The 18,306-nt window shown below is 64.2% G+C and overlaps 7 protein-coding genes across 7 annotated transcripts; 5 read left to right on the top strand and 2 right to left on the bottom strand.

Annotated features, from left to right (window-relative positions):
* Nucleotides 1–163: 163 nt before the first annotated feature.
* Nucleotides 164–2,607, top strand: AMSG_06753 (uncharacterized protein; the record flags this gene model as incomplete). Its single annotated transcript, XM_013901347.1, has 2 exons — nucleotides 164–272; nucleotides 522–2,607. The coding sequence occupies 2 exons, from the start codon at nucleotides 164–166 to the stop codon at nucleotides 2,588–2,590; spliced, it is 2,178 nt and encodes a 725-aa protein (XP_013756801.1). The 3' UTR covers nucleotides 2,591–2,607.
* On the bottom strand, nucleotides 2,508–3,912 carry AMSG_06754 (uncharacterized protein; the record flags this gene model as incomplete). The annotated part of the gene is made up of 2 exons (XM_013901348.1): nucleotides 2,508–3,780; nucleotides 3,894–3,912. The coding sequence occupies 2 exons, from the start codon at nucleotides 3,910–3,912 to the stop codon at nucleotides 2,612–2,614; spliced, it is 1,188 nt and encodes a 395-aa protein (XP_013756802.1). The 3' UTR covers nucleotides 2,508–2,611.
* Nucleotides 3,913–5,016: 1,104 nt separating this feature from the next.
* On the top strand, nucleotides 5,017–10,779 carry AMSG_06755 (uncharacterized protein; the record flags this gene model as incomplete). The annotated part of the gene is made up of 5 exons (XM_013901349.1): nucleotides 5,017–5,385; nucleotides 5,496–6,729; nucleotides 6,867–8,224; nucleotides 8,281–9,060; nucleotides 9,256–10,779. The coding sequence occupies 5 exons, from the start codon at nucleotides 5,017–5,019 to the stop codon at nucleotides 10,777–10,779; spliced, it is 5,265 nt and encodes a 1,754-aa protein (XP_013756803.1).
* A 197-nt stretch (nucleotides 10,780–10,976) lies between these two features.
* On the top strand, nucleotides 10,977–12,305 carry AMSG_06756 (small GTP-binding protein; the record flags this gene model as incomplete). Its single annotated transcript, XM_013901350.1, has 2 exons — nucleotides 10,977–11,231; nucleotides 11,262–12,305. 2 exons carry the CDS (start codon nucleotides 10,977–10,979, stop codon nucleotides 12,303–12,305), a joined length of 1,299 nt encoding a protein of 432 aa, XP_013756804.1.
* A 489-nt stretch (nucleotides 12,306–12,794) lies between these two features.
* AMSG_12012 (uncharacterized protein) lies at nucleotides 12,795–13,271 on the top strand (the record flags this gene model as incomplete). The annotated part of the gene is made up of 1 exon (XM_013901380.1): nucleotides 12,795–13,271. One exon carries the CDS (start codon nucleotides 12,795–12,797, stop codon nucleotides 13,269–13,271), a length of 477 nt encoding a protein of 158 aa, XP_013756834.1.
* Nucleotides 13,272–13,351: 80 nt separating this feature from the next.
* Nucleotides 13,352–16,093, top strand: AMSG_06757 (patatin; the record flags this gene model as incomplete). Its single annotated transcript, XM_013901351.1, has 3 exons — nucleotides 13,352–13,377; nucleotides 13,408–13,826; nucleotides 14,070–16,093. The coding sequence occupies 3 exons, from the start codon at nucleotides 13,352–13,354 to the stop codon at nucleotides 16,091–16,093; spliced, it is 2,469 nt and encodes an 822-aa protein (XP_013756805.1).
* Nucleotides 16,094–16,176: 83 nt separating this feature from the next.
* AMSG_06758 (uncharacterized protein) lies at nucleotides 16,177–18,212 on the bottom strand (the record flags this gene model as incomplete). The annotated part of the gene is made up of 2 exons (XM_013901352.1): nucleotides 16,177–17,597; nucleotides 18,018–18,212. The coding sequence occupies 2 exons, from the start codon at nucleotides 18,210–18,212 to the stop codon at nucleotides 16,209–16,211; spliced, it is 1,584 nt and encodes a 527-aa protein (XP_013756806.1). The 3' UTR covers nucleotides 16,177–16,208.
* Nucleotides 18,213–18,306: the final 94 nt, after the last annotated feature.

An 18,306-nucleotide genomic window follows, 5' to 3' on the forward strand; every position in this document is an offset into this window, starting at 1 on the left:
CCCCCCCAAACCCTGTTCGCCAACAACCGTTCGCCCGCACCACGACCACCACCCACCCCACCCACCTCACCTCCACCCACCCCACCCACCCCACACTCCCCCCCCACCACCACCCCACCCACCACCCACTACCCATCCAGCACCCTATTTCCACCTCTCCCCCATGCGCGCGAGTGAAGAAGAGGCCATCCGAGCACTGGCCCTCAAACGACTGGGTATCCTTCCGTCTGAACTGGTCAAGCCCGAGCTCGAGTCCTTCACCTCTTCATCAGGTGATGGCTACAACTTGGCTGCCTCCAAGAAGCTACAGTTTTATGAAGCAAGACGAGAGCGGTTACTCCGTGCCGTAGCTGCTGAAGAAGCTGATATCATCAAGGCAAGATCGCTGTCGAAATCGTCTTCATCTCGTGCTGCTGTTCAATCCGCGCTCGCCACCGCCATCGTTTCCTCGCCAGCCGCGGTGACTGCTGCGTCGTCGATGGCGGCGACACGCTCCCGTCCCACTGCGCGTCGGGCGAAAGAGGCCCCGGGTCTAAAGCCGCGTCCGCCGGCAAAGCCGCATGCTACCCGAGCGGTAGACGCGGCGCCGAGGCGCGGTCGGATGCGGGCGTCGCCGCCGCCGGTCTCGTCGACTTCGGCGCCGCCGCCGCTGGTCCGCATCGCCAAGATGCCGCCGCATGCTGCCCGTCATCACCAGCGCCAGCGCGCCAAGGACAAGCGAGCCGCGCTGGCGGCCGCCCCCGCCGGACTCAACCGCTCGCTCTCGTTGCTTCAGCTCTCGGCGTCATCGATCAACCTTTCTGGCTCTCGCTCCGGCGACGACCTCGCCCAGTCGTCGTCTCCGCAGCCGCAGCCGCAGAGCGGGCCCACCGCACCGCCACAGCCTGCCCAGCCGACTGCTCCGCCATCAGCTGCTGAGCTCGAGGCCGCCCAGCGCGTCCTTGCCTCGGTCCAGCGGCAGGCGCGGTCTGACGCTGTCGAGACTGCACGCAAGGCCAACGAGCGTGCGGTCCAACTCAAGGCCACTGCTCGCTTTGTCCGCTCGCATGGCCGCGCAGGCGTCTTTGCGCTCGATCCTCAGCACGAGGCCGAGCTACTCGGCTCGCTCCGCGCCGAAGCCGCCGAGGAGGCCGGCCAGCCCGACTCGGGTGAGCGGCTCCGGCGGAGCCGGGCCCCATGGCGCGCTCCGCTGCTAGCCCTCCTCGAGGCGCTGGCCAAGTGCAAGGGCAAAGCGCCGGCACGGAGCAAGGTTCTCGACGCCTTTATCGCCGAAGGCCATGCCAAGCACTCGGCTGCCGCCGCCGGCAACGCCACCCTCGACTTTGGCCCAAACGTCGACCTCGAGACTGCCCGTGAGCTCATCCTCACCCGCGACGCGTCCGGTCGCTCGCTCCTCTTCACTCGGGCCGAGCAGAACCAGGCCAAGCGCGCCAAGCGCGAGTATCACGTCCGTCTCGCCGAGGAGCACCGCAAGCAGCGCGCTCAGGAGCTCAAGGCCCGCATCGCCGCCGCAGCGCGCCGCGCCGAGGAGCGCCAGGCCGCCATTGCTCGAGCTCGTGCCCAAGACGCAGCAGACGCTGCACGTGCCATTGAGGCCAAGCAGCGTCGCGCCGCAAAGTACCGCGCCAAGGCCGAGCGCATCCTTGCGCGCCGCCGCGAGCGCGTGGTTTCCAAAGAGGAGCGCGAGGCAACTAGGCTGCGCGAGCTCGAGAGCAAGCGCGCCGCTGAGCGCCAAGCCGCTCAGGCGCGCGCCAAGCGCCGCGAGGCTGAGCGCCAGGACCGCCTCGCCGCTGACGCCGCGGCCAAGGAGGCCCAGCGCCGCCAGCGCGAGGCCGCCAAGGCCCAAGCTGCACAGGAAGCCGCCAAGGCTGCCAAAGACGCTGCTGCCCGTGCCCGTCTCGATCAGCTCGAGCGTGAGCTCGTTGCTGCCGAGCGACAGGCCTGCGTCGAGCGCGCCCGTCGTGCCCAAGAGTGGCGCGCCGAAGAGATGCGCGCACGCCTTGCTGCGGACGAGGCCAAGCGCGCTGCCCTACTTGCGTCTGCCCGTGCCGCGCGTGTGACCGATGACCCGGCGGTTGTCCTCGCCGCCGACACCGTCGCTGCTGCTGCCGCTGCGCCGCCGACGCGCCCCCGCCCGCCGTCGGGCCCGCCTCCGCTTCTCGCCCGCCGCCCAGCCCGGCGCATTCCGCCGCACCCGTCGATCTTCCGGCTCACCCAGCCGTCGGAGCATGGTTCGGGCCCGCCGTCGCCAACTGGTACCCCGCCGCCGGCCCTTGTCTCGATGTTTAAGCCGACGAACACACGGGTTGTCTTTGTCGTCACAGACTCGGAAACCGGCGTCGAGAGCCCAGCCGACCTCACCACCGCCGCTGATGACCCGGACCGTGCCATCCTCGTCCTCGACCTTCCGCGATATCCGCCCGACCGCGTACCCGGGATTTCTCAGCCGGCCGCCCCGTCGCCACCGCCGGCCGCCAACCACCACTCACTCCACTCGCTCGGCAAAGTCGACGAGGCCGACCTCATCGACGAGCTGCAGTTTCCAATCTCCGACGCCGCTCTGTCCACCGTCGCCGCGAGCAGTCATTGAACACTCACTCCCGCACCCTCACTACAGCCACCCCGGTGAGCCCGACCCGGACGAGAGCGATCGGCCGCGCGTCTGCTGCTTTGAATCGGCCTTGAGGTACCGTCGCCGCCGCCGCCGCCGCCGCTGTCGCGGCTCCGATGTCGGCACCAAGCCGGAGCTGCCAGTCCGCGGCGTGCTGGGCACGCTTGCCGACCGAGCCCGCCGCCGCTCGGCAGCCTCGGTCCTGGACACGTGCTTGTGTTTGCGACGGTGGTGCCGATGCCGGCGGCGGTACGGGTGTGAGCTGGGTGGCAGAGGATCTGGAGATGCCGACCGTGTTGCCGACCGCGTCGCTGACCGCGTCGCAGCTCGCTCCGGGTGCCGGAGCGTCGAGAGCGGCGGCGGCGACGGGAGCGGCAGGGCCCGCGCCACCACCAGGTTGCCGCCGCGGGCAACTCGCACTGGCCGCGCTGCCATGAGTTGTGCCTGATATGCCCGCCGTGCCGCCGCTGCCTCTTGCCGACGCAGCGAGGCCTCCAGCAGGCTCTCGGCGGTCTTGGTCTCCTCCGGCGATTGGGTGTGTGGCGCCAGCTCCGGCCGCGGCGCCGGTCTGCCCGCACTCTCGCCCCGGCTCCCGGCCAGCTGCGCCATTCGCGACGCCACCGCCTTGAGCTTGGCCTCGCGCCGTGCCGCCGCCGCCGACATCCGCGCCTGATTCTTGGCCGCCACTTGGGCCGCCCGCTCTCGCTCGCGCAACTCTGCGGCTTGCCGATCGATCCGCGACACCACAGGCCGTGCCACCTGCGACTTGTATACTGGAAATGGCGTCGTGCCGCGCGCCGGCTGCGTCTCGGCCACCGGCGCAGCGCCGATGCGGTTGTTCCGTCGCCGCCGCCGTGGCGAGGGGGGGCCTGGAGTCGTGTCGGGGGCGCTGACCGCTGGTAACTCCTCAACCTCGCTTTCATCATCAGCATTTGCCTTGGCCTTGACCTTGGCCTTCCGCTTTCGCTTCCGCTTCCGCTTGCTCTTCTTCATCTTCGGCCCTCCGCCAGCCTCGGCTGCTGTTGTCTCCGTCGCACCATCCAGACTCTGTCCGCGGCAGACGTCAGCATGGCCCTCGAGCCGATGCGCATCTCTGCATGCTGCCGAGCAGTAGACCGCTGGGCAGGTGGTGCACACAACCCACTGACGGACAGGCGAGCGTTTCGCCCCTGTCCCTCCCACAGCATGGGCGCGGACTCGTGATCTCTGGGCCGGGGCACCACGGGTGCGACCAATATGATCACGATGGTCACGATGGTCATCGCCATTCCATGATTCGGACTGAGCGCCAGCAGGCTCATCCACGCCATCCATAGCCAATGAAGCACCACTCGCAGCAGGCCATGCATCTCCCGTCAAACTCATTCCCCTGGAAGCCACGTTTGCCTGCACCGTCCGTCCGCATCGCCAGCATGCCTCCTCACGTCGGCCATCCCCAGCAGCAGGTGGAGGAATGGCCGGAATGACTCTGCCCGCCCTACCACCATTGACACTACCACTGTCATCTGGACTGGCTTCGTGTGACCCATTCCCGCCCATGGCCCTCCTCGCTCTTCTACACGAGCGGTGTGGCCTTGCCAATACCTCGGCCCTCTCCTGCTGTGGTTGACCCGCACTCGCCGCGACCGCTCGTCCGCTGCTCACACACTCGCTCGCCTTGTCGACGCCATCATCGGGCCACTATAGAGTGTTGCCGCTCCTTGTCACACATGCGATTGCCGTCAACACTGTCATATCGCGTGCGCTCTCTCTCTCTCTCTCTCTCTCTCTCTCTCACTCTCTCTCTCTCTCTCTCTCTCCTCTCTCTCTCTCTCTCTCTCTTTCAGCTCCGTGTAAGCTACGGTCCGACCTGTCCACTCCATCGTCGGCCCTTGGCGATGCGAGCCTTCGCTGTCGACTCCAGCCGCCGATGTCGTCGGTCAAGAGACTCGCAATCGTCTGGTTGCAGCTACGAGGGCCATGTTCATTGCAAGCTTGTAAAACTGCTCGCCAATGTCCCCTAGCCACGACATAGAAGTACCAATGGCTACGATGGTGGTCTTTGATTGCTATTGTTGACGAGGCATGCCAGCTTGAGTGAAAGATGGCTCAACCGGGCTGGTGCACATGAGGCGCTCATCTGGTATGGAACCTTCTCGTGGACCCGCTGTCGTCCCCTTTTGTTTAGCATGTAGGTGTGCTGCATGATGGGCAAGGTAGTCCAGTCCGTAGTGTCGGTCTCGTCATCGGCAATGGCCCGGCAAAAAAATGACACACACCTCGCACCTCAGTTAAGTCACGCTGTCGATCAAAGCGTGCGAGCGCAGCCACTGCCACGCCCGCTGCCACCGCACAGCCACCACCACCTCACTCTCTCTGTCACTACTACTGATATCCCCCTCTCCCCACCACTACCACCGAGTACCATGCCGCTACCGGTTGTTGCACTTCTTACGGTTGTCTTCTGCGTAGCTGGCTGCCTCGCTTCTCGCCCGCTGGCGCAGTGTGGTACCGGCCCGGTCAGCCTCGCCCCGCTTGACACGCTCCGTCTCAATGGCACTCTCTCGTCGGTGGTCATGCCGAGCTGTGACAGAGCTGGATCAGGGCCGAGCATTTGCTCGTTTGGCACTTGGCTGATTGCGCATTATCCTGGAGCAACAACGGACCGCTTTGCTACTGGCCGCGACTCGCTGGACGATGCGCAAGAGACTACCGCTGTGGTGGTGGCAAGACCGCCCCAGGGCTACTCCTTTGGCCCACTCGTTGTGTTGGATGTGCCAGGCACATCTAGCTACGTCGATGTTGTTGTCGGAATGACACGCGGGTCAAACGGCACACTCTGGGCGGGCCAAACGGCACACTCTGGGTTTATCCAGGCACTGCTGATCCTACTGTTTTTGGCCAGTCGATCGTCGACTGCACGCTGTCCCTGTACTCGATCCAGACGCTTGATGCGTGGGTGGCAGAGGGGTCGCCGCTGGTGCTCGCTGCCCTCCACACAGAGCACACAGAGCTTGCCACTGGATCAGCAAAAGTCTCGCTGATTGTATTTGAAGCACCGCTGCCGACGCCGCCGGTGCTTGTCCAAGCACTCGTGCCGCAGCCTGTCCGCATCGCAGCCGGTCTTGTGCTCCTCTCGCCCTCGCTGGCAGTGGTGGCAGCCGATGGCCGGGTCTTGTTGTATGAACCGTCACTGGCTGCTCCTTGGCGGCGACTGGCCTGGCCCTCGAGTTCCACACCGACTGCGTTCAGTGCGCTACTTGCGTCCGACGTGAACGGCGACGGTGTGACTGATGTGATTCTCGGGGGCATCTCGCACATCGATTCGACCACGGGCGTCTTTGCGGTCGCCATTGCGCCCTCATTTGCCATTACCAGTCAGACGCACACCCGCGGAGGCTTTGAGGCCTTTGGCACCATGGCCGCGCCAGTTGTCTTCCGTGGCTCGCGCCCGGATGCTCCGTCGGTCACCCTCGGCTTTACGATGATCCTCTCGTTCGCCACGAGTGTGGCAAGCGTCAACACGGTCCGATTCGAGGCCGACGGCATCGGTGCCGAGACCGGTGCCTTTACCGGCCTCTCGACACTGGTGGCGACAAGTGTTGTCTCAACGACCTCGGTCCGGCTGGTCGCTGCGCGTGGCAAGACTGGTCCGTCCGGCTTTAGTCCGCTGCTGCTTGTGCAGGCGGCGCTAAGTGGCGACCAGGTTGTGATCCAGAGTGACGTTGCCGTTGAGCTCCCGTCCCTCGCCATTCCGCCGCCGTATTTGACCAGCCACTACCTCGCTGGTGACGGCTTTCCGTCTCGAATCCATCTCTACGTCGTTGGCCTTGTCAACAACGACGTTGAGCCCGACGTTGTGGTTGTCTCTTCGATTACCGGGACTATCACAACCTTTCTCAACAACGTGGTGAACAGCGAAGTGCAGGGCTTGTTCCAGCAAGTGTCGGGACCGTCGTTTGATGAGGCCTCGTATGGCAGCGCTTCCTCGAGCCTCTCGGACTCGCTCGTGCTCATCGACGTCAATAGCGATGCGGCACTCGATCTGATATACGTTTCGTCACGCGCCATCTTTGTTGCCACTAACATCGGTGGTGGGAGTTGGCAGAAGCCGGTGGCGGCTCTTGACGCCCCTCCTGGTGTGCTACTCGATCGCGCAGTGGCCGGGCGAGCATTCGAATCGAACAACCCCAACTTCTTGTTGTTGGTAGTGCTTTTGACACGTCTCCGACTCTCTACGTTGTCGATTTCAGTACTCGGGACTTTGAACGAACAGGACTGGATCTTGTACATGCAGCGGCGCAGATGCCGCTGGTTGCTGTTGTGCGTACGTCGACAAGCAGCAATGCGTCGCTCGCAATCGCAACAGCTTCATCAGCGAACAAGCTCGTTCTCGCGTCAGCTCCCGAGGAGATTGATGATGATTGGAAGGTCGTGGTGATGGCGGACTTGCCTGGCCCGGCTTCAGTGGTCACTTCTGGACCGATTGGGTCGCCGGCTGGCGAGCTGTATGCTCGCGATGACGTGGCAGTCCTTGTCACCTCGCCCAACGTCTCGGTGGTTGTGGCGTACACCTCGGGCTCGCTGGTGCAAGCGCTCGCTCCTCCGAGCAGCAGCACATCGTGCACGCTGCTGGGGCTGGCACGATTGGTGCCTCCGAGCGCAGTCGGCGTCGGGCTTGATCTTTACCTCGTCTGTGCAAAGGAGGTGGCTGTTTGGCCTGCGCTTGCTTCGGGCCGACTGGGCGAGCCGATCAGCGTGGTGACGCCAATTCCGCAAGCGATGACTATGGCGACACTGGCAGACTTTGATGGCAACGGTTGGGTTGACTTTTTCGCCGTCTACGAGTTGCCGGCGGTATTGTTCGTGCAGCCGTCGCCGTGGGCAGCGAGTCCGTTTCCGGCGAGCACCGTGGCTGTTCCAGGGGCTACCGTGGCGTGCAACAATCCGAGCTCATTGACTTGCCTTGTCAGCTCGATGGCGTCTGCATCGCGGTGTGGAACGAACACACTGGTGTTTGACGGCGTGCTGCAGTTCTGCCGCGGAGACTCGCATGTTGTTGTGACGCGCCCAGCTGTGATACGCGGCATCTCTCGAGAGTCGTCGGCTGTGGCGTGCGGATTTCTTGGCGGCATTCTGTTCAAAGTCTCGGGAGGCTCTTCGCTTGTGTTGGAGCGCATGAGTCTCCGCGACGCCAGGTCTGTCGATAGCTTGTACGGTGCTCCGCCGCTGCGAGTCGATGGTGTCGGCTCGTCGCTTGTTCTGCGCGATGTCCACATCTCGCATTTCAGCAACTATGGCAGTGGAAGTGGCACAACGATGACGGTCCTTGGCTCCGGATACGGCGGCGTTATGGTGGTGAGTAACGGAGGGCTTGCTCAGGTCCTGAGTTCGCTCATCGAGTCGTGCGGGGCGAGTGCCGGCGGCGGTGTTGCGTATATCAGCTCGGGAGCAGGCACGTCGCGCCTGACTATTCGCGACTCTGATGTGGTGAGGAACCGGGCTCTTCGGGGCGGTGCTTTGTTTTGCGAGAACGGCGGCGTGGTCGAGATTGTCAATGCGACGATGGCAGCCAACTCGGCGGAACTTGATGGCGGTATGATGGTGATGGACGGCGATGACTCTACTGCTCGGGTGACCAGCTCGATGCTGGAAACGAATGGAGCTGGAACTTGGGGTGGGGTGTATAGTCTTTCGGTTCGTCATCGCTTGCCTCGCAAGGCAACCATTATGATGTCAACCTTGCCCGGATGGGTGCGGTCTTTGCGATCGCGTCGCTGGAGGTTGAGATGAGCCTTCGCGCGATCAACGCGCAAAACTTTGGGATGGTGGACCTACCGAGCGTGAGCATGATCGAGCCGCTTGATGTGGTTTTTGCGAGCGATGTGTTGAGCAAGAGCAAGAGCGCGTATGGCGGGGTGTTCTTCACGTGCGGCGGTTCGGTGATCATGAGCGAGATAGTGGGTTGGGGCAACTCTGCTACCCACGGTGGCGCCGCTGCCTTTGCTTGCGCGCTCGACAGGGTTGACGAGCAGATCACACTCAGAAAGCTGGTCAACACAAGCCGAGCCTCGTTGGTTGCGCTCGAGGCGATGTGCAGCGCGGCATCGTGGGGAACACCGGTTGCAACGCCACCGACGCAAGTGTTGTGGACAAGACCTGTGAGCGAGTTGAGCGGAACAAAGATGGTCTCTGGCTTTCCGTTCCCGCCATCGTTTGCGGTTGCTCTTGTCGATGGCGCTGGAGGCTACGTGGTGGACTCGGCGCTGCTGGTTGCGGTGTTGCCCGTGCCAGGTATGACTACCTTTGGCGGCTCGCCGTCGATTGTATCTACTTCCAACACGACGTCGTTGTCTGCAGTTTCACTCGCGGCAACGAGCGAGGCGAGCTTGGACACGTCTCTCAAGCTTAGAGTTGCTGCTGTGTCTGCAGCATCAGGTACACCGCGGTTTTTCGCGCCGCGCGTGAAGGTCGAGGTGAGCGGATGTGTGGGTGACCTGAGACCGACGCGCGAAGCGAACGGAGCGCTGGTGTGTCCATGCCCAGCGAACGCGGTGCACATGGCGGTGGGGAGGGGCGGAACGACGGGATGCGGATGCGAGTCTGGCTTCTGGTCGGCGCAAGTACCGGTGGTGGCATGCCGCAGCTGCCCGCGCGGTGGCGAGTGTGCAGGCGGGCTGTCCGCGCCCGAGGCTGCCGAGGGCAACTACCCGACGTCTGATCCTGGGTACTTTCTCAAGTGCCCGAGCACCGAAGCGTGTTCTGGCGACGGCAAGTGTGCGGATGGGCAGCAGGGGCGGCTTTGTTCCGAGTGCGCCGACGGATGGTTCAGCCCCGGCGCGGCGATCGGCGAGTGCAGGCGATGCAAGCTAGGCAGTAGTGTGGCAGCGGCAGTCTTTGGTAGCGTCATGGCTGGCTTTCTTGTTCTCTTGAGCGGGTACGTGCTGCTCCCGCGCACCGACCCGAACGTTGTGGTGGAGCTCGTGGGTTCGACGCAGCTAGCACCGGCGTCGCTGTGGGCGCGGCTGCGGGCGCAGAGCGGAAAAATCAAGGCGGTGGTGGCTTCTCTGGCGTTAGAAGCAGCGGTGGTGGTGGCGATGGCGATGATGGGGCTGGCCGAGGTGTGGGAAGTGGCTGCGCTCGGGATTGGTCTTGTGGCGCTGACGTTGTATGCGGTGGCGGGTCGGCCTGCGCACGCTCAAGTCGCCGAGGCCGCGCTCAAGACTACGGTCGTCTTCCTGCAGACGATCGGCGTGGTGCTGGTATCGTCCGAGTCTGCGCTGGAGGAGTCGAGCATGCTCAAGAGTCTGCACGGGGCACTGGAGCGTGCGAGCCTCACGGTGGCCGGGCTCGCTTGCCTGGGGGTCGGGCGGCTTGGCGAGTACTGGACGTTTATGGCGCTCACGGCTGGGCCAACAGCGTTTTGTTTTGGACTAGGAATGCTGCCAGGTGTGGGCGGCGAGGCTGCGCATCGCGGTGTGCTTGCTGCCGGTACACTGGGATATCTCTTTGTCTTTCCGATTGTGCAGCGGTCGTTGGCGATGTTTGGCTGCAATCGCGAGCCGACGCCCGGCGTCGACGCGTCGTATCTCAACGACGCGCCATGGATCCGGTGTGGATCGAGCGAGCATGTGGAGCTGATGGTGAGCGGAGGCGGAGTGCTGGTGTGTGTGGCGTGTGTGATTGGGTGCGTGGCGCGCGCAGCTCAGGTCGCCCGCGCTGCTCATGTGCACGATGCCGAAAGGGAGAGCGAGAACGACGAGGCGTGCCAGCCGCTTCTGGGTCATGTGCACGGGGTGGACGAAGAGCGCGAGTCGCCGCTGGCGTTTGTGTGGGAGCCGTACCGGGAGGCGGCGTGGTGGTTTGAAGGAGTGGTGCTCGGGCGACGTGTGGCGATTGCAGCCGCCGCCGCCATCATTCCGCGCACGTCTGTGTTTGTCGACGGCGTCCTAGCCGGCGTTGTTGCGCTCGGCCTCTTTGCGCACCTCCAGTGGCACCCACTCGCCGAGACCCGTGCACATCGGCTGGAAGCGATTGCACTCACGGCCGTCCTCGCGGTCATCCGCCTCATGACTATGCTCGACGAAGCCGAGGCCGACACCACCACCCACTTTCTCTCTGCGCTCATTCTGCTCGTCACCATGGGCGTTGTGTCATACTCTACCTGGGTTGTCATTGTGGCACTGTAAAGAGGCCATGATCAGGCTCTCAGAGAAAACGACTAGCTTGTCTCCACCAAGATATCGCCAAGCGTGCCAGCGCGTCGCCGACCGCCGGGTCGCCGAGATTCTGCGGCCGACTCGGCCGACCACAACCGCAGCGGCAGCCACTCCTCACCCATACTCAACCCTACCCCCCCCCCCCCCCCCCCCCCCCCCCCCCTTCAATGCTTCGGACAACGAGCGCTGTCGTCCGCAGCGGACTGTGGCGGCGGTGGGGCCATGCGACGCGCAAGGGCGGGTTTGTCGACTCTGCGCGGGTGGTGGCCAAGGCAGGAGCCGGTGGCACCGGCTGTGTCTCGTTCCTCCGTGAGCGGGCGAGGCCGTTTGGTGGGCCGAACGGAGGCGACGGTGGCGAAGGAGGGTCAGTGGTGGTGGTGGGCGATGGAAGTGTTGGTGATCTGCAGACAGTCCGTGCTCAAGTCCGCGGACGGGATGGGGCGCCTGGGCAGGGATCGGCCAAGCACGGCGGCAAAGGCAAGGACGCGGTGATCAAGCTCCCGCTGGGTACGGTGGTCCGGGCAACAGTGACCGGGTGGAGCAAGAAGGTTGTGCCCGAGTCGGTGGTCGAGGCCGGAGCAGGGATGCTGGTGGTGGACGATGGTGCCGCGCACGGAGTCGGCGACGAGCCGACGGTCCGTGACATCGAGTTTGAAATCGAGGAGGAGGGCCAGGAGGTGGTAGTCGCCCGCGGGGCACCCGGTGGGCTGGGCAACATTCACTTTGCATCGTCGACCAACCGCATTCCGCGGCGTCGGACCATGGGCCTCAACGGCGAGGTGGCCGAGATGGAGCTCGAGCTCAAGGTCATGGCCGACGTCGGACTCGTCGGCTTTCCCAACGCCGGTAAGTCGTCGCTGCTCGAGGCCATGTCGCGGGCCTCGCCGCGAGTCGGCTCGTACCCGTTCACCACGCTCCATCCGTCGATCGGAACGGTGGCGTTCTGCGACGCCGGCGCGACCGGAGCCGAGACGTTCCGGGTGGCGGATCTGCCGGGCCTTGTTGCTGGCGCGGCAGCCAACATCGGGCTCGGCCACCAGTTCCTCAAACATGTGGAGCGGAATGCGGTCATTGCGTATGTTGTCGACCTCGCGCCGCCGCTCTCGGCCCATGCGCTCTCGATGTACGGCTCGGATGATGCTGTGGCGGCGGCCATCGCTGACAACGTGGTCGCCGGCGCCGATGATCCGGCCACCGATGCGACAAGTGGCGAGCTCCTCCTCGCAGCGTCGCCGTGGCAGCAGCTAGCCACGCTCACCGCCGAGCTTGCGGCGTACGACCGCGAGCTGGTGAGCAAGCCTGCTCTCGTCCTCGCCAACAAGATCGACCACAAGCCGCTAGCGGAAGTCCTCGTCGAAGTTGTCCGGAGCCGGACAGCCATGCCTGTCCTTCCGGTCTCTGCCAAGGAGGGAACTCATCTCAAGGGCATTATGGCTGTCCTCTCGCGCATTGTCCGTGACAGTGGTGGCGGCAACAGCGGCGGTGGACGCGATTAACCCTTAGCGGCACGGTCGCTCGGACGCGTTGTCGCGCGTTTCAAAGTGAGCAACTCGATGATGCCTGACTTCCCGGTGGGAGGCGCGCCCGCACGTGATGACGGCCGACACGTAGACGCCCGCCTGAAGGATGCCCGAGTTGCCGTCGCGGTGACGGACGCCTGGGAGCATGGGCGATGCGTGCGAGGTGCTGCACGGCGCCGATCCGGAGGAGCGGCGGGCCGCGATGGACAAATCTGTCAATAAAAAGTAAAAATGCCCCCCCCCCCCTCCCTCCTCCGGCACATGGGGCCATTCCAGGTACAACAATTTTGGCGCGCTTTCGACCGAAGCGGTCTGCGGAGGAAATATATTTTTCTCTTTCCGGCGACGGCGACCTGGTATGCGCGCCAAGACGACCGCGGCAACGACTGAGGAGCGGCGCCGGGACATAGCGGCGTTGTTTGTTAGGGAGGAAAGAGGGAGGAGCTTGAGTGAGCCGCAGTAGCAATGACGATAATGCGAAAGTCATGGATGATTCCAGGAAAGGCAACTGCGGGACAGCGCAATGCGCACGTGAGGCGACGCATGCCGGCGACAGATTTGCAACGTTTGTATAATTTTTTTCGGAGAATAGGCGCGTGCCGAGATGAATGGCAAAATCGAGAGCGTTCCATAAGTTCCTCACGCGAGAGTAGAGCGGGGGGAGAGCAAAGAGGAAGTGGTGTACAAGAGACACAGCTCTCTCCAAGCAAAGGCGCCTGCATATCAGGTAGTAGCGAGGTAGTCATGTCTGAGTCCTTCCTTATTGCCTCAACAGACCGTGCCACAGCTCGCCTTGAGAGTGTCACGGCCAGTACTTCGGTGCGGTCGCCAACTGACGCTGGCGACTCGGACGCCGCCGGCGGCGGAGGTGGAGGCCGAGTGAGTGCCCCACGCCCAACCGCTGCTAGCCCTTGTCGACCGGGCGTGCCCGCCGCAGCATGAGTGTCCGCCGCTCTGCTCGTCGCTCCGGCTCGTCCCACCTTGTCGCCTCGTCCACTGGCAGCATGTTGTCAATGTGGCCCATGCAACCAGCGGGTTTTGCCGAACCGTTCGAAACTTCGGTGTCTCCGGTGGGAAGCCCCGAGGGTCCCGGCGCAACATCGGTGGGCGGCGAGTGGCTCGACGGCTCGGTGAGCGCCCGCCGTAGGAGCTCGTCCCGCGGCTCTCGCGGACTGGTCCATCCCATCTCCTCGCCGTCGCCGGGCAAGTCGTCGACTCCATCGTCGCCGTCAAAGTCTTCCCCTTCGCCACGCCCCGGGCGGAAGCGCCGCAATGAGGATGGCGACAACAACGACATTGTCGCCGCTCTCGCCGCTGCTGCCGCAAGCGCCGGCCCGACGGCCGGCTTTGTCGACAACCTCACGATCGACTGCTATGGCTCGGATACCGGAACATCGATCGGTGAGCTCACGCCGCGGCGGATCAGTGCCCGGCTCCGGCAACAGCGGCGGAACAAGGAGAAGCAGGCAAGTCGCGTCGCGCCCGAGGCTGGGTCTGGTAGCGGGCGGGCGAGACGCGTCGCGCCCGATGCCGGGTCCGGTAGCGGGCGGGCGAGGCGCGTCGCGCCCGATGCCGGGTCCGGTAGTGGGCGGGCGAGGCGGCGGTCACGTCGTGGCTCGGGAGGCTCGAGCGGGCGGTCCCGTCGTGGCTCGGGAGGCTCGAGCGGGCGGTCCCGTCGTGGCTCGGGAGGCTTGAGTGGGCGGCAGTCGCGACAATCGAACCGCAAGCGGTCGCGTGCAGACAAGCGCCAGCAGAAGAAGGCCAAGCAGAAGAAGGTCTCGATTGGCAAGGGGAAGGGTTCGGAGTCGGACTGGTGGTCGGACGACGAGGGTGCGAGTGGAGTGGCTGGCCATGCCGAGAAGAGTGAGCCCAAGACTGTGGGAGCGGTGGAAGCAAAGGGATCGGCATCAAAGTCGAACTCGAGCTCGTGCTCTGATACTGGCACGGTCCAGTTTGCGCGGCCTGTGGTGGACATGACAGGGCTGAATGAGTACCACCCGTCGCCAGCCGGCTACAGCGACGGGTACAACGGCGATGCATACGAGCCCGAGTGGATGGGCACGCTGGAGGAGACTGCGGCGCGGTGCTCGTCGCCGGGGCGGACGCGGTACGCCAAGCGAATTTACTCTGTGGCCATGCCGAACGTACACCTTCCCGCGGCGGCGCAATCGCATTCGAAGCGGTGGATTTCGTCACACCCGCAGGAGCTTGTCGAGGCCGTGGCCAAGTCGCTTCCTGTGAGTGCGTACCAGTCCGCGCCGCAGTCGCTCAACATCACGCTGGCAGCGTCGTCGATAGGCGATCCACTGGTGGGCATCACGCCTACGGGCGAGCGCGTGACGCGGTCCGCTATGGCCGAGTCGCGGACAATCGACTGGCGCGAGCTGTACCAGTCGTCGGAGAAGCACAGAAGCGCGGCGAAGCGGTATCAGGAGGAAAACCCCCTGGCGGCGCGGTCTCTGTCGTCGCCGGTGCGGCCGGTCAACCCCGAGTACGGGTACGGTGCGCATGGGCTCTCGCGCGGGGCGGTGGACCGGCAGCAGCTTCTTGCGGAGGGCATCGACCTTGTGTTCAAGGGAGGCGGGGCAAAGGGCAACGTGTTCATCGGAGCCAACCAGGCGCTTATCAAGCGCGGGCTCAAGCACCGGCGGATTGTGGGCACGTCTGCCGGAGCGTTCAACGCCATGATGCTGGCCATCGGCGTGCCGCCTGCGGAGCTGCACAGGACCATCCTGTCGGACATGCGGAACAACGTGGGCGAGGTGAAGCCGGCGATGGAGGCTGTCATGCTCGACCTGCCGCTGCCGAAGGACTGCCCCCAAGAAGACCGCGAGGACTCGCTGGTGATGAAGGCGCTCCGAGCGATCTCGCCGCCGCTGGTGCCCCAGGTTGTGGACTCGATTCTGCAGTGGGGCGTGGTCAACATGCTCTTCAACCACTCGCAGCTGTTCCGGCTCGGGCACTCTGTGGTGGAGCTCGGCGGAGCGCTTGTGGGCGAGATGGTTGTGCACTACCTCAACGACCTCATGCACGAGTACTACCCCGAGGCGCTGGGCCACATTCCGGAGCCGACGCTGGAGGACCTGTACCAGGCAACGGCGGCAGACCTGACGGTGGTTGCTGCCGACGTGACCAACGAGCAGCGGCTGATTCTCAACCACCGGACGGCGCCCAACTGCCCGGCGGCGTGGGCGGTGCGGATGTCGATGGCGCTGCCTGCGGCGTACCGGTACGTGGTCTGGCGGGAGGAGTGGGGTCTTTACATGGGCGGGAGCGAGGTCATCGGGGCGCGGGTCGTCGACGGCGGCATTGTGGACGTCTTTCCGCTCGACCTCCTCCTTGACTCGGACCCTATTGTCATCCACGCCATGGGCCGTGAGCACGAGTTCAAGTACGAGGCAGACATGCGGCCGATGATCGGCTTCCTCATCGACGACGACCTCGAGGTGCCGGACGCGCCGCCGCCGCCGCACACCGAGTCGAGCGGCATCGTCGCCGCCGTCACCTCGTTTGGCCCGGTCAAGTACCTCTCCGGCATGCTTGACACTGCGCTCTCTGCCGGCTATCACACCATCCAGGAAGCATTCCCCGACCTCGTTTGCCCGCTCCCTGCACAGGGCTACGATACAATGGAGCTCGCCATGACTGCCGAGCGCCTCGAGGCGCTCATTGCTGCTGGCGAGGCTGCAACCGACAAGTTCCTTGACACTGTCTGGCCGCTCACCCGCAAAACCCGCTCGCCGCTGCGGCGAATCGGTATCTAAGTTGGTGCCGTAGTGCACATACGCCGCAGCTGCGCAAGCAGGAGTAGCAACGGCAAAACAATGAAGCGGACCAGGCATATAAGGGTGTGATTCTGAGTGTATGTGGGCGGCTCAGCTACGAAGACGACGAGTCCGAGTCCGAGTCCGAGTCGGAAGACGAGGAGTACGAGCCGGACGAGTCGAGCGAAGACGAGGATGACGAGGAGGAGGCGGCAGCCGAGGTGTCTGGAGCGGTGGTGGACGAGGCCGAGGCGGAGGGCGCGGCGGCCGAGTTGGACTGTGCGTCGGCGGCGTCGGCAGCGTTGACGTCGGCGTTGGCGGGCAGACCCGAGTCTGCGACGAGGTCGCCGATGCCGCCTGCGGCGGCGACGGGGACCTTTGACTGGCGGCGACCCTTCTTGGCTTTGAGGCGGGCAGCTTTGGGCATGTCAACGCAGTCGACGGGGATGGTACCTGCAGTGCCGTCCTTCTTGCGGATGAGGAGGTCGCCCGACTTGACGGTCTTGACGATGGTGACCTCTTCGCCGACGTCGACGGCGACGTCCTTTTCCGAGACCGGGACAAATGCCTTCTTGACGGTGACAAAGAGCTTGCGGGACTCGATGACGAGCTGAATCATGGCCTCGAAGCGGGCCTTGACATGGTGCAGGATGGCCTCGTTCTCGGGCACGATCTTGTACACCTTGCACTTGCGGGTGCCTGGCACGCGCGGGTGAAGAGTGATGACCGGCACGCCGTCGGTCATCTGGAAGTCGTACGAGTAGATCTGGGTAAAGGGGAAGTTCTTGACGTTGGAGCGCGAGACAAAGGAGACTTGCTCGGTAGAGATGGTGAGATGGAATGACTGGTGGCCGTTGATGACCTTGACCACGTACGAGACCGGGGCCGATGGTGGAATGTCGATGACCTTGGCGGGCGTCTCGGCGGCGGCGACAACGGCGTAGCCGCCGGTTTCGTTCGGGCCGGTCACACGGTAGCCGTTGCGGTCGACAAAGGCCTGCAGCCGCTCGGTCTTCTCCAGCCGGGCAACCTTGAGGAAGGCGTCGATCCAATCGAGGAGGTCGGTCTCGGTCGTTGCCGCCATGTAATATGTTCTCCGGCCGGGCCCAGTGACACAAAACTCGAACGGCTTGCCGTGCTCGCCCTCGTCGACAAGGTCGAGCGTCTCGTAGTCCTTGAGCGTAAACGAGCCGTTGCGGCGGCCGACCTGTGCGTCGTCAACGCTCTCGTGGTACGAGACGGCAGCACCGTCGAGCACAAAGTACCGCCGGCGCCACGTCCGATGAAACTCGCCCATCTTGTACAGCCAGCCAGCATGGTAGACGCCGCTTGGCGGCTCCTCGCCCGCCGGCACCAACTTCATGCCCATGCCCTGAAACACGTTCATCCACGCATCCTTCTCCTCCTCCGAGTCTGCCGCCATGAAGAACGTCCTCAGCCCAGCGCCCGAGATCTGGAACTCGTGATCCTTCTGATGAACCGACTCATCGACAGGAGCAACATACTGGGTTGGGCGGGTGTACACGTGACTGTGAGTAAATATGTTTTTCGTTGAAATTGGCATGGGCGAGCCGAGTCGAGTAGCTTTCCCTTTCAAACACACACACACACACACACACCACCACATCACACACACCACCACATCACACAGCATCAAAGCTAGTGAAGGAGAGAGGAGGCGGGGGAGAGGAAGGGGGGGGGGGAGGGGGAGGGGGTGGTTATGATGGACATGATGGACATGATGGACATGATGGACATGATGACGGTGGGAGCGATGGGAGCGGGAGCGGTGTTGTGAAAAAGGGGGAGGGAGGGGGGGGGGGGGGGGGGGGGGAACAGGGGTCATGTGGTAGTGGTGGTTGGCAGCAGGGAGCAGGGAGCAGGGAACAGGGGAGGGGGAGGTGAGGGAGGTGAGAATGCGTACGGTGTAGACATGGAGCGGGATGATGGCAATGGGGAGCTTTGTCTTCTTCTTTGCCGAGGGATCCTTCTTAAAGTACGACATGCGCTGCTTCTCGGCGTCGAGGACAAAGTAACGACGCTTCCATGACTTCTTGAGCGCTCCGCGCTTGGTTAGCCAGCCCGAGTGGCTCACCGTAGGCTCAGACGTAGAAGCCATGTTGAGGTGTAGGGGGTGGGTGATGGGGTGGGCGTGGGCGTGGGGTGGAGTGGGGTGGAGTGGGGTGGGGTGGGGTGGGAGTGTGGTGGGTGGG

Source organism: Thecamonas trahens (assembly GCF_000142905.1).
Source record: "Thecamonas trahens ATCC 50062 unplaced genomic scaffold supercont1.30, whole genome shotgun sequence".
Lineage (NCBI taxonomy): Eukaryota > Apusomonadida > Apusomonadidae > Thecamonas > Thecamonas trahens.